At 47.1% G+C, this 17,111-nt stretch overlaps 1 protein-coding gene across 1 annotated transcript; it reads left to right on the forward strand.

Annotated features, from left to right (window-relative positions):
- The first annotated feature begins 5,440 nt into the window (after window positions 1-5,440).
- On the forward strand, window positions 5,441-7,987 carry LOC143793700 (uncharacterized). The gene is made up of 3 exons (XM_077280735.1): window positions 5,441-5,721; window positions 5,816-6,676; window positions 6,788-7,987. Exons 2-3 carry the CDS (start codon window positions 6,582-6,584, stop codon window positions 7,794-7,796), a joined length of 1,104 nt encoding a protein of 367 aa, XP_077136850.1. The 5' UTR covers window positions 5,441-5,721; window positions 5,816-6,581; the 3' UTR covers window positions 7,797-7,987.
- Window positions 7,988-17,111: the final 9,124 nt, after the last annotated feature.

Genomic DNA, 17,111 nt, shown 5'->3' on the forward strand with positions numbered 1-17,111 from the left:
GGATAATCTGTAACTATATTGCATATATACAATCTTAGGCTACTTTCACACTAGCGTTAACTGCATTACGTTTCAAAACGTCTTTTTTCAGAAAAAACGCACCCAGCAAAACTTTTTGCTGGATGCGTTTTTTCCCCATAGACTTGTATTGGCGACGTATGGCGACGGATTGGCATACGTCGTGTACGTTTTACGACGGATGCGTCGAAATTTGGCGACACGTCGTCTCAAAAAAACGTAGATTGTAACGTTTTTTGTCTCCGCCTAAAAAACGTGTCGCGACGCATCCTGCGGCATACGTCGTTGGCTGCAATGGAAGCCTATGAGCGACGGATGCGTCGGGACACGTCGTACGACGCAATACAGCGCTGCAATACGTTTTTTTTACACTGAGCATGCTCAGAAGAAGTATTTTGTTGCCAATTGGTCAGACACCCCCAAATCTATATAAACCTGGCCTGGGCCTTCAACCCCACATATGCCAGCAAGATCCAGAGAGAAGACTGCCAGCAAGAGCCAGAGAGAAGACTGCCAGCAAGACCCCAGCCAGCAACAGGACCCCAGTCAGCCACAAGACCCCAGCCAGCAACAGGAGCCAGCCACCATAGAGCCAGCCACAGGAGACAGACACAGGACCCCAGCCAGCCACAGGAGCCAGCCACAGGAGACAGACACAGGACCCCAGCCAGCCACAAGACCCGAGCCAGCCACAGGACTCCAGCCACAGGAGCCAGCCACCATAGAGCCAGTGTGAGTATTGCAATTTTTGTGTGCATCTGTGTGCCTGTGCATTTGTGTGTGTATGAGGTACTACTGACTACAGAAAGAGCTTAAAACCTGAAGAGAACCTGAGGCCTGCCATCGTCCTGCACCAGCCAGTGCCATGCTAGAGTCCAGATCCACCATGATGCCAGCCACTGTGAAGACCTGCTGCTACAGCCAAAGGATTGTCAGCCTTTTGTATGTGTGTGTGTGTGTGTATGCGTCTTCTGATTGGGTTCACCTTTCTGCCTTTGTTGTACATATGTGTATTTGCATAAAGCTATGTGCGTGCATGTGTATGTGTGTATTTTTTTACGGCTGTGTGATTTTGTATCATGTGCCTGCACCATATTATGCCTTTGCCAATTTTATGCCTGTTCATGTGGGAGGGTATGTGTCCATGTGCAGGATTGCATCAGGATGTGGTCAGGATTTTCCATCAGTATTTGTACGCCAAAATCAGGAGTGGGTGATAAAAGCAAAAGTGTGCCTGTTTTCCTATTATACTTTACCTAATTGTTACACTCCTGGTTTTGGCTTACAAATACTGATGGGAAATCCTGCCCAAATTCTGATGCAATCCGGAATGTGGAAACATACCATGCATGTTTTTTGTGTACGTCTTGTTGATTGCATGTGCATTTGTCCATGCTGTAATTGGTTATTTGCCTTTTTCTGATGTATGGACTGTATAGTGGTCTGTGCAGCATGTGGTTTAAATGTGTTTTTTTTTTTTTTTTAAATCTGATTTGTTTTTTAAAAAAGTCTAGCGGTCTGCAGCTTGTGGTTTGAATGTGTGAGTGTGGGGTTTTTCTATTTAATAAAAGTGTTGATTTTATTTTAATTACTGTTACAACCATTAGCAGTTGAAGTACTTGTATTTAAAATAAAGAGCATGTCAGCTCCTAATTGTGATTTTTAAAAAAAGAGAGAAAAAAAATAATAATAATAAAATGTGTTTTAAAAAAATGTCCGTAGTATTATTTCATAAAGGTAAATTTAAAACTGGTGTATGTACCAATGGTTACACATGCAATACAGGGTTGGTTGAGGGCTCATTTTTTTAATAAAGGTTAACTTGTAAAGTTTTTTTTTTTTTTTTTTTTGGGGGGGGGAGGTTATTTTTTTTAAATAAAATGTGTCAAATATATTTTTTCATAGTGTTAACATTTTAAAATTTTATTTTTTGGGACATGGAAATGAATGGTATAACGTGCAACTTTTTGGGGGTTTTTGTTGTTCACCTGTATGAACATTTCTGACATCATTTCAGTAGGGTGTTTATCATTGAACATTACCTAGTTCAGGGGGTGGTCTAACTATAGATCCATTATACATATTAACAGATAAACCAGGACCGCAGCCACTGACCAGCCCACCAGGACCACAGCCGCTGCCCACCAGGACCACAGCCGCTGCCCACCAGGACCACAGCTAAGTGTTAGAAGTAAGTTTTGAAGACCCACAATCTGCTACTTCAATGTGTCGAGCAGATTGCAAGTGTCTCTTTAACTTACAGAAACACCAGGACCACAGCCGCTGCCCACCAGGACCACAGCCGCTGCCCACCAGGACCACAGCCGCTGCCCACCAGGACCACAGCCGCTGCCCACCAGGACCACAGCTAAGTGTTAGAAGTAAGTTTTGAAGACCCACAATCTGCTACTTCAATGTGTCGAGCAGATTGCACGTGTCTCTTTAACTTACAGAAACACCAGGACCACAGCCGCTGCCCACCAGGACCACAGCCGCTGCCCACCAGGACCACAGCCGCTGCCCACCAGGACCACAGCCGCTGCCCACCAGGACCACAGCCGCTGCCCACCAGGACCACAGCTAAGTGTTAGAAGTAAGTTTTGAAGACCCACAATCTGCTACTTCAATGTGTCGAGCAGATTGCAAGTGTCTCTTTAACTTACAGAAACACCAGGACCACAGCCGCTGCCCACCAGGACCACAGCCGCTGCCCACCAGGACCACAGCCGCTGCCCACCAGGACCACAGCCGCTGCCCACCAGGACCACAGCTAAGTGTTAGAAGTAAGTTTTGAAGACCCACAATCTGCTACTTCAATGTGTCGAGCAGATTGCAAGTGTCTCTTTAACTTACAGAAACACCAGGACCACAGCCGCTGCCCACCAGGACCACAGCCGCTGCCCACCAGGACCACAGCCGCTGCCCACCAGGACCACAGCCGCTGCCCACCAGGACCACAGCTAAGTGTTAGAAGTAAGTTTTGAAGACCCACAATCTGCTACTTCAATGTGTCGAGCAGATTGCAAGTGTCTCTTTAACTTACAGAAACACCAGGACCACAGCCGCTGCCCACCAGGACCACAGCCGCTGCCCACCAGGACCACAGCCGCTGCCCACCAGGACCACAGCCGCTGCCCACCAGGACCACAGCTAAGTGTTAGGCTGGGGTCACACATGGCGTAAGACAATACGCCACGTATTATACGTCCGTACTACGGCCGTAATATGGAGAAATGTTCCCAAAATATTGATCCGTAGTCAGGGTGTGTCAGCGTATTTTGCGCATGGCATCCTCCGTATGTAATCCGTATGGCATCCGTACTGCGAGATTTTCGCGCAGGCTTGCAAAACCGACATCTAATGGATTTATGTGCTCAAATGTTAGGGAAAACATATATACAGTATATATATATATATATATATGTCATTGAGACACATATATATATATATTCTGTATTTAGATTTCATTCAGCGCGATATCTGTGAAAAGCCGGTAATTCAATTGCCGGCTTTTCATTTCTCCTGCACAAACCCGACAGGATATGAGACATGGTTTTCATACAGTAAACCATCTCATATCCCCTTTTTTTTGGCATATTCCACACTACTAATGTTAGTAGTGTGTATGTGCAAAATTTCAGCGCTGTAGCTGCTGAAATAAAGGGTTAAATGGCGGAAAAAATTGGCGTGGGCTCCCGCGCAATTTTCTCCGCCAGAGCGGTAAAGCCAGTGACTGAGGGCAGATATTAATAGCCAGGAGAGGGTCCATGGTTATTGGCCCCCCCGTGGCTAAAAACATCTGCCCCCAGCCACCCCAGAAAAGGCACATCTGGAAGATGCGCCTATTCTGGCACTTGGCCACTCTCTTCCCACTCCCTGTAGCGGTGGGATATGGGGTAATGAAGGGTTAATGCCACCTTGCTATTGTAAGGTGACATTAAGCCAGATTAATAATGGAGAGGCGTCAATTATGACACCTATCCATTATTAATCCAATTGTAGGAAAGGGTTAAAAAACACACACACACATGATTGAAAAGTATTTTAATAAAATAAACACAGCGGTTGTTGTAATAATTTATTGTTCTCGCAATCCATTTGCAAACCCTCGCTTGGCAAAATAATAAACGCACAAGATACATACCTTCTGATGTCAGATCATGTCCCACGAAGTAATCCATCTGAAGGGGTTAACTAATATTACAGGCAGAGCTGCGATAAACCACTCGCTCGTGCCTGTAATCCCCGGGTGCTGAAAGGAAAGCAGTGATCTATACTTACATTCAGTCGCGGTGAGGCGCCCTCTGGTGGATGTTCTCATGAACTGCAGCCTGGGAACTTTTTCCCACGCTCCAGGTCATATGAGGACATCCACCAGGGGGCGCATCACCGCGACTGAAGGAAATGTAGGTCAATGACCTACATTTCATTCATTCGCTGGGGATTACAGGCACGGAGCACCGCTGCATTTAGCAGGGCTCCTGCCTGTAATATTAGTTAACCCCTTCAGATGGATTACATCGTTGGACGTGATCTGACATCAGAAGGTATGTATTTTGTGCGTTTATTATTTTGCCAAGCGAGGGTTTGCAAATGGATTGCGAGAACAATAAATTATTACAACAACCGCTGTGTTTATTTCATTAAAATCCTTTTTAATCATGTGTGTGTGTGTTTTTTAACCCTTTCCTACAATTGGATTAATAATGGATAGGTGTCATAATTGACGCCTCTCCATTATTAATCTGGCTTAATGTCACCTTACAATAGCAAGGTGGCATTAACCCTTCATTACCCCATATCCCACCGCTACAGGGAGTGGGAAGAGAGTGGCCAAGTGCCAGAATAGGCGCATCTTCCAGATGTGCCTTTTCTGGGGTGGCTGGGGGCAGATGTTTTTAGCCACGGGGGGGCCAATAACCATGGACCCTCTCCTGGCTATTAATATCTGCCCTCAGTCACTGGCTTTACCATTCTGGCGGAGAAAATTGCGCGGGAGCCCACGCCAATTTTTTCCGCCATTTAACCCTTTATTTTAGCAGCTACAGCGCTGAAATTTTGCACATACACACTACTAACATTAGTAGTGTGGAATATGCAAAAAAAAGGGGGATATGAGATGGTTTACTGTATGTAAACCATGTCTCATATCCTGTCGGGTTTGTGCAGGAGAAGGAAAAAGCCGGCAATTGAATTTCCGACTTTTCACTAACAGCGCTGCGTATTTCTCACAAGTCACACTGCTGGTCCGTGTGGAATCCGTATTTTTCTCGCCCCCATAGACTTTCATTGGCGTATTATTTGCGCAGTACGCTGACAAACGCAGCATGCTGCGATTTTGTACGGCCGTAGAAAGCCGTATAATACTGAACCGTAATATACGGCTAATAGGAGCAGCCCCATTGAGAAGCATTGTGCCGTATGTAATGCGAGTTTTACGGACGTAGTTTATGCGCTCTTACGTACGTAAAACACGCATGTGTGACCCCAGCCTTAGAAGTAAGTTTTGAAGACCCACAATCTGCTACTTCAATGTGTCGAGCAGATTGCAAGTGTCTCTTTAACTTACAGAAACACCAGGACCACAGCCGCTGCCCACCAGGACCACAGCCGCTGCCCACCAGGACCACAGCCGCTGCCCACCAGGACCACAAAACAATGTCCTCTTCTGACAGCCCTCCTCCACAGCAACAGCGTGTATCGGTAAAAGTTAACGCAAAAAATGGGTTTATTTTTTTTTGGTTTTTTAAAATTACATTTTGATGTCTAACCACATGCATAAATTATGTTTCAACAGGAAGCTGAATCAGATGAGGAGCTGTCAGAAGGGGGCGAGACGGGTGGAGAGATGCAAGTGGAGGAGGAACCAAGTGTAAGTAGTGGTGAAACAGTTTTTTCGCACATCACACTGCACCATACACAAAACAGATTTTCATACATAACTAAACACAGAAAATACATGCCTACATTACTGAGAATTTGTTTCCTTTATTTCAGGCTGCTGCTGCTGCTCCTGCTGCTGCCACTGAAGGTTCTCCCAGACAATCCCAGAGTCGGCGGACTCGTCGCCGCGGTCGGCCATCAGTGAGGTTTTTTTTTTTTTTTTTTTTTTTGGGAGGGGGATTCTATTGGTACTTAGTGTTTCAGTGTACTAATAAGTTTGTTTTTCTTCTTCCTTTTTTTTGGCACAGGCTTCACAGCGTGCTCCCGCAGTAGATGACGATGAAGACGATGACATCGACATCGATAATCTAATTGAGGAGGTTCGCGAGCGGGAGCCGCTGTGGAACATGGCTGACCGCAGGCATGCTGATACCGGTGTCACCCGTCGGCTCTGGGACGAAGTGTGTCGCAACCTGTTTCCAAGGCGGGAGAGCCTTCATCCTCAGCAGCAGAGCAAACTAGGTAAGTATTCACTTTCCAGTGATGTTTTGAGCTGACTGTAATGTATTGCATTTACCAATTTTTTGTTTTTTCTTTTGATTCTTGTCTTCACAGGTGGAAAGGTTAGGAAGCGGTGGCGGTCGCTGAGGGATCGCTTTAAGAGGGAATTCAACGATGAGATGAAGGCCCCGAGTGGCTCTGCAGGAAGGAAGAGGAGCAAATATAAATATGGCCAGGCCCTCTCCTTCCTGAGGCGAACCATGCTAAGCAGAGTGTAAGTATTCTACAGCCCACTAATAACCATGTTAACCTGTCTACTTAGTTTGCTTTCAGTCAGGGCTTTTTAATTCCAATGTATTAATTTCATTTGTTTTTTCTTTCACAGCACCTTCTCCAGCCACCGGGCGCCTGCATCTTCCTCTGCGCCCTCTGGAGCGATCCCTCCTGAGTCCGCCACTGAGGGCCACGTCGGTAGGCCCCACACCTCTGTCCCCTCCTCTGACCCCTCTGTCCCCTCCTCTGACCCCTCTACTTCATCCGCCCCAAGCAGTGGAGCATTATTGCAGGCTTCATTGCTCGCATCTGATGCTGAACAGTTAGCGTTCCCTTTACCCCACCCCTCTGATCCTGCCACCTCGACACCACCATTAGGTTCGTGGCGGCAGCGACAGAGGGGTCAGGAAAGGAGCTATGCTCCTGAGTTCTTACACCTGAATGCATCCTTCCAAGGCTCTTTCAAAATTTTGGGAGAGCAAGTGACTGCTGGTTTCAACATGGTGCAGTCACGCATCAGTGAAACAAGCCGTGAAACCAGCAGTCGCTTGGATAGGCTGCATTCAGCTGTAAGTCCCGATCCGGCCAATCTTTTTTTCCAATCCATGCTCATGAGCATGGAGAAGCTTTCTTTTGAGCAACAGATGCGGGTAATGAATACCTGCCATAATGCTGCACTGCAGGCCATTAATGAATCGACCCACACACCTCCCCACACCTCCACTCCAATTCCACCCCAGCCCCCATTTCCACACCATACCCCCCATTACCAAACCCAGCCCCAATACCCACACCAGCACCATTACCAAACCCAGCTCCAATCCCCACACCAGCACCATTACCAAACCCCACGCCAGTCCCACTACCCTACCCAGTCACAATACCCGACCCAGTCCCCACAACAATCCCGGCCCCCAGACCAAATTACTTCCCCAATGTTTTCCTTACTCAACTTTTCTCTTCCCCCTACCCCAACACCACCCCCCTCTGGCCTGCCTCTTGGTTTAACCCCCCCTTCCACTGCACCCCAAACAAGTAGGGTTTCCCCACCTATCGACGTGGTCCAACCTTCCTGCCCCTCCTCCTCTCATATCTCCACCCAACACTTTGAAAATTTGTAAAGTGTTATTAATGTAAATAATATTATAAAAAATGTTCAAATTTTTCAAAAAAAAAGTTGGAAAATAAAAATATATTTTTTTTGCAAAACAAAAAAAAAAAAAAGAGATAAAATAAATTTCTGATTACAATTCTACTCTTTGTGTGTGTGTGGATTTAATAAGGTAATATAATAAAAAAAGGTTTAATAAAAACAAACACCAGACATGTAAAAGGCATAACATAATGGTTTTACTAGCAAGAAAACCACGCTTTTGGGCCTTTTTTTGGGGGGGGGCTGAAACACTTTTTTTACATAAACAAACACATGGGAAACAGGTTACACAATCATGTCTTGCCACGGGATCCGCCCGACAGGTGAGACAAAATAATCGGCAAACTGGTCCCTCATCCTTGTAACTGAACTTGTAGAGCGAACCGAGCTGCTGCGGTAGTCCCACAAGGTGGTCTCCAACTCTTCATCATCCAAGGAAACGGGCTCCTTTGACAGGACAAAGTTGTGGAGCACCACACAGGCTTTAACCACCTCGTCTATAGTTGTTGTTTTCAGCTTGATAGCCGTCAGCAGAACTCGCCACTTCGCCGTCAATATGCCAAAGGAACACTCCACTACTCTTCGTGCTCTAGTAAGCCGGTAATTAAAGACCCGCTTGGTATGGTTTAAGTTCCGGCTACTGTACGGTTTCAGTAGGTGCGGCGAAAGTTGAAAGGCTTCATCACCTACACAGACATATTCCATGGCTGGTTCACTTGTTCCTGGCAGTGGTCTGGCTGGCGGGAAATCGTAGGTCTCTCCATAAAGGCAACGACCCATTGGAGAGTTTTTAAGAACTTGCGAATCGTTGGACCGTCCATACGCTCCGATGTCCACGGCAAGGAACCTGCAGTTGGCGTCTGCAATAGCCATAAGGACGATGGAGAAATACTTCTTATAATTATAATACTCCGATCCTGTTCCTGCCGGTTTCGCAATCCTTATATGTTTCCCGTCAACTGCACCCACACAATTAGGGAAATTGCAAATTTGCAGAAAGTCTTCAGCACTTCGCAACCAGATTTCCATGGATGGTTGGGGGATATACTCTGGTTGCAAAGTGGTCCAAACAGCCCGACATGTGTCCTTCACTATTCCAGAAATAGTGGAAATGCCCAGCCGGAATTGGTAATGGAGCGAAGTCATAGATTCACCCGTAGCTAGGAAACTTTAAAAAAAAAAAAAAAAAATGTTAGAAAAAATTGCACAGACCAACAAGTTTTAATATGGCACTGTTATTTTTTTTTTAAGGACGGGACACCCAATAAAACCAGCATGAAACCAGTGTAAAAAAACAGTGGAATGTCCGCCAAGAAAACCCAAATTACATGCTGCAGAAAATAGTGCGCAATATGTCAGCGCAGTATTGTCTGCAGCATGTAATATAACATTCAAAATGACCAATGACAGAAAAAAAGCAGTTGCATGTCATCAAACCCAAAAAACAAAACAAAAAAAAAAAAATGCAGAAAATGCAACGCAATATTTCAGCGCAGTATTTTCTGCAGTCTGTTATCTAACATTCAATATCAGCAATGACATTTAAATAAAGCAGTGGAATGTCCGCCAAGAAAACCAAAACTACATGCTGCAGAAAATAGTGCGCAATATGGCAGCGCAGTATTGTCTGCAGCGTGTAATATAACATCCAATATCAGCAATGAAATAAAAAAAAGAGGCTTACCGCAGGGTCACCATCAGCCGCTCCGCCGGTGTGATGGCAAGCCTCATCCTTGTGTCCTGTCTTCGGATGACATCCTCCATTTTTGCAAGCAAAAAATCGAAATGTTCAATCCTCATCCGCACGTAGTTGTGGAATTTGTGTGGATTGTGCCGCAACTCCAGGTAGAGAGTGGACTGGACACCCTGGGTCATCCGTAGTTGATTAATCGGATGAATCCACAGTCGTCTCCGTTGCTGCAGAAGCATCCTACGCCTTTCCGCTGCCGCCTCCTTCTCCCGCACTATGATATCCAGGCGATTCGTCTCAAAGATAACATCGGTAACCAAACTAGCAATCCTCCCAAGAACACCTTCCATCGCTGCCACAAAACTAAAACCCACAAAGATGGGCTGTAAATACAGTACTATATAGTTTTTCAAATTTTCCAGTAGCCAATCAAATTTTGGGAGCCTCCCCTTTTAAAAACGGATCCGTCGGAAAAACGGATACAACGGATGGTAAAACGTATGCAACGTATGCAACGCATCCAGTATTTTCGACGGAAACGTTTAGCGGATTTGCGACGGATCCGTCGAAATGCTGGATGCGTGGCATACGTTTGTCACCGTTTTTCACTTTTTTGACGCATCCGTTTTTTCGGCAAAAAAACGGATTTGCGACGTAATGCAGTTAACGCTAGTGTGAAAGTAGCCTTAGTGTGACCCATAACAGCGGTAGAGCAGCGGCGTTCCCACCACTGACTTTAGTGAGACGTAGCGGTCGTCCTCGCTGTCTCAGTACACGACACTGCAGCACCTATATAGCGCGCCTGTAGAAAGGGGCTGGAGCAATTCACCATGCATCTGTTACTACGCACTGGCTTTGGCTTAAGACCTTGGTTACTGTGCACACTAGTTCTCAGCCGACCAAATGTGGCAATTAATGGTTCAGAGACCATTACAGGTGGGTAAATACTACGTTGTGTGCTGTGAGGATACAATACTAATGTGTGCGCATATTAGGGGGATCACAGCCACAGTACCCCTTGGTTATCAGGTGTACAGCAATAGCCACAGCTGGTTGCACCAGCACTGATGAGGTTACATATTTCGCTAACTGTATATGTATTCAGAAAACCTGATCATATTTCTCTATTAAGGTTGATACACAATTAGGGTCACTCATTCACCATTAGGCTCAGTTGCCATTTATTGCCATGTTTAAGAGGCGGAAAAACGTTCCCAACTGGTATTATCACCACCTGTTCACCATCATAGCTGTTAGATAAGCAATCCTCTAGATCAGGGGTGGGCAATTAATTTTCCCGAGGGGCCACATGAGAGACCGTGACTGTTGTGGAGGGCCGAACCAATAGGCTGAAATGAATTAAGCTCAATATTAATATCAACATATAACTATTAATATAATAATTATAATTTTATTAATTATCACTCAATATTGAGCAGAATTAAGTATGCCAACATTACCCTATATACCGTTTGACCCGAATACAGCCTCTTCTATATATCGTATGAGGCCCACACAGCCTCCCCATGTCTACAGTAAGACCCCATAGCTTCCCCATGTCCACAATAAGACCCCCATAGCCTCCCCATGTCCACAATAAGACCCCCATAGCCTCCCCATGTTCACAATAAGACCCCCATAGCCTCCCCATGTCCACAGTAAGACCCCATAGCTTCCCCATGTCCACAATAAGACCCCCATAGCCTCCCCATTCCACAATAAGACCCCCATAGCCTCCCCATGTCCACAATAAGACCCCTATAGCCTCCCCATGTCCACAATAAGACCCCTATAGCCTCATGTCCACAGTAAGACCCCATAGCTCCCCATGTCCACAGTAAGATCCCATAGCTCCCCCATGTCCACAATAAGACCCCATAGCCTCCCCAGGTCCAAAGTTAGACACCCATAGCCTCCCCACGTCCACAGTAAGACCCCATAGCCTCCCATGTCCACAGTAAGACCCCATAGCCTCCCATGTCCACAGTAAGACCCCATAGCCTCCCATGTCCACAGTCATACACCCATAGCCTACCCCATGTCCACAGTCATACACAAAAACAGCAATTCTAAATATATATCTATTTGGAATAATCCAACAAATCCCACCAATATTTAGAGGAACATAGCTATAGTAGGAATTAAAACATAACCTTTATTGTTATAAAAGATAAAAATACCAAAAAGAACAAAAAAGTGGCACCTCAAAAAAGTACCAGATGATACGACCTGTGTGGTAATATACCAATGGATGGTACTAATAGATAATAGTTGGAACAATGTCCCAGACATTTCAATAGGGAGAGTGCAGGGCATGATATTGCTCAGGGGTAGCTGTGGACTGCCCTTGTAAGGGCGGGAGCTTGGGACGCAGGTTTGTTGATAGCCCCTTAGGGATTGACAGGGCATTGTCTCCCGACATCGCTGATCCATGGAACTCTCCGCTCCAGCGAACCGTGGGCTTCACCTACCTGGTCTATGGCATTTGGTGAGATCATTCCTGTTTTAAATTTTCTATATGATTTTCAGCTTATTCTGCTTTCATCCCGCCTGCCTAGTATCTATTTTTGATACCTGCTGATACCTATACAACAAGATTACCTTGTAAAATACTTTTTGCACTTTTATGTGCCTCTATTACAGACTATAGGTATCTTGAAAGTTTGGGACAGCATACTTTGTATGTATAACCATTGTTCCAACTATTATCTATTAGTACCATCCATTGGTATATTACCACACAGGTTGTATCATCTGGTACTTTTTTGAGGTGACACTTTTTTGTTCTTTTTGGTATTTTTATCTTTTATAACAATAAAGGTTATGTTTTAATTCCTACTATAGCTATCCCCACAGTCATACACCCATAGCCTCCCCATGTCCACAGTCAGACACCCATAGCCACCTCATGTCCACAATACGACCCCCATAGCCTCCCCATGTTCGCAGTAAGACGCCCATAGCCTCCCCACGTCCACAGTAAGACCCCCATAGCCTCCTCATGTCCACAGTAAGACCCCATAGCTTCCCCATGTCCACAGTAAGACCCCCATAGCCTCCTCATGTCCATAGTGATACACCCATAGCCTCCCCATGTCCAAAGTCAGACACCCATAGCCTCCTCATGTCCACAGTAAGACCCCACAGCTTCCCCATGTCCACAGTAAGACCCCATAGCTCCCCCATATCCACAATAAGACCCCCATAGCCTCCCCATGTCAACAGTCATACATCCATAGCCTCCTCATGTCCAAAGTCAGACACCCATAGCCTCCTTATGTCCACAGTAAGACACCTATAGCCTCCCCATGTCCACAGTAAGACCACCATAGCCTCCCCACATCCACAGTAAGACCCCCATAGCCTCCCCACGTCCACAGTAAGACCCCATAGCCTCCCATGTCCACAGTAAGACCCCATAGCCTCCCATGTCCACAGTAACACCCCATAGCCTCCCATGTCCACAGTAACACCCCATAGCCGCCCATGTCCACAGTAACACCCCATAGCCTCCCATGTCCACAGTAAGACCCCATAGCCTCCCATGTCCACAGTAACACCCCATAGCCTCCCATGTCCACAGTAACACCCCATAGCTCCCCCATGTCCACAGTCATACACCCATAGCCTCCCATGTCCACAGTCATACACCCATAGCCTCCCCATGTCCACAGTCAGACACCCATAGCCACCTCATGTCCACAGTACGACCCCCATAGCCTCCCCATGTTCGCAGTAAGACACCCATAGCCTCCCCATGTTCGCAGTAAGACACCATAGCCTCCCATGTCCACAGTAAGACCCCATAGCCTCCCATGTCCAAAGTAAGACCCCATAGCCTCCCATGTCCACAGTAACACCCCCATAGCCTACCCCAAGTCCACAGTCATACACCCATAGCCTCCCATGTCCACAGTCAGACACCCATAGCCACCTCATGTCCACAGTAAGACCCCCATAGCCTCCCCATGTTCGCAGTAAGACACCCATAGCCTCCCCATGTCCACAGTAAGACCCCCATAGCCTCCCCATATTCACAGTAAGACCCCCATAGCCTCCCCTTGTTCACAGTAAGACCCCCATAGTCTCCCCATGTGCACAGTAAGACCCCATAGCCTCCCCATGTGAAGCCAAACATCCCATATACATAAATAGCTAAAAAAAAAACACATGCTCACCTTGGTGCCATTCCCCATCATTCTGCTCCTGTCTCGGTGTCTCTGGTGCCCTGACTCTCCGCAGTACACAGCTGACGCAATGAAATTTCGTCATTGCATCAGCTGTTTCACACGCTGATTGGTGGAGGAAGTGGTCCGATGCCCCTCTTCCACCAATTCAGTTAGCGTGGATACAGACAACGGAGACAGCAAGTGGGTAATGTGCGGACCGTGGGACATTGTTTTCGGCCCCTTGGTCATCTCGTTCTGTGGGCCGGACTGAGACAGAGGGCCGGATGTGGCCCATGCGCCGCACTTTGCCCAGGTCTGCTCTAGAGGCATCCAGTATGGGTGTTGATATCCTGCACCATATGTTCCAGAGGGTAATAAAGGTTTTTAGTGTCTGCTACAGACAATAAAAAAAGCAAAACTCTGTGTGTGTCCAATATGGTTTGCGCTTGAGCACAGTCTTATTTCACCATATATTGCGGTACGTAACCAAGGTAATTAGTGACCTACTTAGGACAATGTATGACTTAAGACGAATACCTTCTGATACATCCTGGAGTCAAATACATCTTGTGTAAAGTTCCATCTTTGTTCTCACTGCATTTATTCTTTTTTCTTTTGAACAATTATTTATTTATTTTTTTAATTTATTTTACTCTCTTATATAGCGCCAATAATTCCACAGCGCTTTACAATCATTATTGACGCTGTCCCCATTTGGGCTCACAATCTAGAAGGCAGATTTTTCAGATTATTTGCTGCTTGTACAAGAGGACATTATGGACATTGATTTTTTTTACAGTATGTAACAGAAGACAATTTGTTTGCCAAAGGGCTAGAGAATGGCACTGTAAGGGGTCACAGAAATTGTTTAACGCCCCAAAAACGTCCGGGTTCTACATGTCCTATTTGTAAATAATGTCATGTACATTATGTTACTATATGTGTATTACAGTTCAGGGAAAATGTAGTAATTTAGTAGTCCACTAGATGGGGACACATTAGTGTACAGGGTAGAGTAAATAGTTAACATAGGAGGGGCCAACCTAAGCCAGCAAGTTCCCGACATTTGAGTCGGTAGAGCCAGGGAGCCCAGACAGTCTTGTAGGGCCTTAGAGCCTGGGAAACACAGTGGGCCCCATAATGTTTGAAGCTAGGAGCCCAGACGCCTAGGGCACCAAGATGTGGCAACTTACTATGTGGGCAGATGCCCTTATGTCTGGGTGAAACAGACAGGGGAACACCTGAAGGTAGTAAAGCTGGACAGAAGGAACGCTGCAGTACCGGACGATGTGGTATGACCCGGGAGCATTCTAGAAGAAGTAGGGAAAAGCACAGGTATAGACAAGGATGTATACTGTGATGTTCCCTGTGTAGTTGCTGTAAATAAACTGGATGTACAGCAAAAGAATTCAAGTTAAGTTGTCTGTTACAAGTTAAAACTGGACTCTGTCTCTCTTTGTGTGGATCCAGCAGGAGTGAACCCACAGCAATCCAGAGGGGACACTGAGAGTACAGAAGGTGTTACAGAAGGTATGCTGAAAAGGGGACATTGTATGCATGTGGCGGGAGACCAGGGCATGATTGACCAATATATGTCAGCCATGACTACGGCCCTCGCTCCCTTCACACTTGGCGTAGCTGGCAGGATCCCATAACATTGCAACGTGGGGATGCCGTTGATGTGATAAAGAAAGAGGAAGATACTCTGGATATGACTAATAACATGGATGTGACTGATAATGTTAACATGGATGTGACTGACACTTTAAGTGTGGCAAAGATGGTGGAAAATGGTGTGAAAGTGGAGGACAACTTCATCCCCATTCCTCGTGGGCATCCTGACTCTAAAATGGCGCAAAAGTCTGTCCATCAGAGTCGTTGGCCTGAGTTAGAGATACATGCTCCAGTGAACAGTGCCTGCCCATGATGGACGCCATGGAGAAGAAGAAGGCCTCGCCCCTTACAACAGAATGCAGAGAAATGTGTGGAGCGGCCAGGAGCGGCCTTGGAACGGGTGGGACCCAGAAGAAAACCCCGGGTGCAGCTGCGTGGTGTCACTGTGACACATAGCACTGGCAGCGATGGACCACTCATGCACCCGTTGCTTTGGCGGAGTAGGCCACATCGAATGGAGGTGGCTACAGAAGGAGGAGAAGACCCAGCCTGGAAGGTTGGGAGGAATCGCGGATGACTATTGGCCCACCGGGGTCCTCGTACCTGCAGAGGAGTCAGAGCCGGGATGCCATCAGGAGCCGGAACGCCTTCGGGAGCTGAGCCGTACCTGCCCCGGAGGAGCTCGAACCAGAAGTGGAGGAGTCGGAGTGCGCAGCTGCAAAGGTGGAAGGATCCGACGGTTGCAGGATGGTCGCTGCCAGGATGCTGGAGCAGATGGTGGTGAGTGGTCCTCGACCCCTGACCCCGGAAGGCTGGACTGTGCCTCGACCCCAAACCCCAGAGAGCAGGCCCATGCGTAGTGGCACCTCGTCCCTCTGCCTGTCTCATTTCCACCAGGAAACCGAGGGCCCCTTCCCGTCCCCTGGGCAGGTTGCCTGGATTGCGGGGCTCATTAAGCAAAAGAAATAGTGGGAGAAGGAGGTGTAGGCAGAATTGCGCCAACCTAGAGGGGGCACCATGGCTGGACGTCGCACCAGTGGGCAGCTGGTGTACACCAATGTGGATCGTGCCTACGGCTTTTTTCAAGAGGTGGACACAAATGCCAAGGTCTATGTAAATGTCGCCTCAGTGAAATTCGGCAGGCCCTTGAGGGAGGGAGATTGGGTCAACTTCTATAAGGAGGATGGCCCTCAGGGGTACTATGCCATGGCCGTCAGCTTGCGTCAGGAGGATGGCATGGAACTGTATGCGGCCCCGGAACAGGCTTAGTCGGCCCCCTGGCCACTGCCCGGCCAAGCCCTGTCCATGACTTTACAGAACACGACGCCTGCCGCTGCAGAGTCGTCACCATCCGAAGAAAGGCATGGAGTCCAAAGGAGAACAAAGAGGGATGGGACGCGTGCTGCTGAACTGTGAAAAACTCTCATCTTTGAACATCAAAGTGTAGTACTAGTTGAATAATTTAATAATGTACAGGACTGTTCCGTGTCCTTGCGGGCAAAGGAGCCCTGGAGAACCCCCTCAAAGTCGGGTGCAGTGAGGCCGGTGCGGGCCGTGCTTGAACAGTGTTTTTCTTTCCCCATTCCCAGTTTTGTTGTGCCAGTTGCGCCTCTCCTGCTGGATAGCAGGACTTCAACTCTGCTGAGTGACAGGCCCTTGGACTAAGGAATGGACCATATGCGGCTGTGGCAACAGACTGTGCTTCAGGAACAGGCAGTGCACACACGGTAAATGGGCAGGGCTCTGCACAAAGGAGGAGGACTGTTGCCAGGCACCTGTTGTTTCATACAAAAACAAACAACTTTGTTAT

The sequence above is a fragment of the Ranitomeya variabilis genome, chromosome 1 (genome assembly GCF_051348905.1).
Source record: "Ranitomeya variabilis isolate aRanVar5 chromosome 1, aRanVar5.hap1, whole genome shotgun sequence".
Taxonomy (NCBI): domain Eukaryota; kingdom Metazoa; phylum Chordata; class Amphibia; order Anura; family Dendrobatidae; genus Ranitomeya; species Ranitomeya variabilis.

Bases quoted from the DNA above. Each gene is read 5' to 3' on its own strand.
- LOC143793700 (XM_077280735.1), top strand. From the start codon at position 6,582: ATGAAGGCCCCGAGTGGCTCTGCAGGAAGGAAGAGGAGCAAATATAAA. The intron at 6,677-6,787 runs GTAAGTATTCTA...TTTCTTTCACAG, and splicing joins CGAACCATGCTAAGCAGAGT to CACCTTCTCCAGCCACCGGG.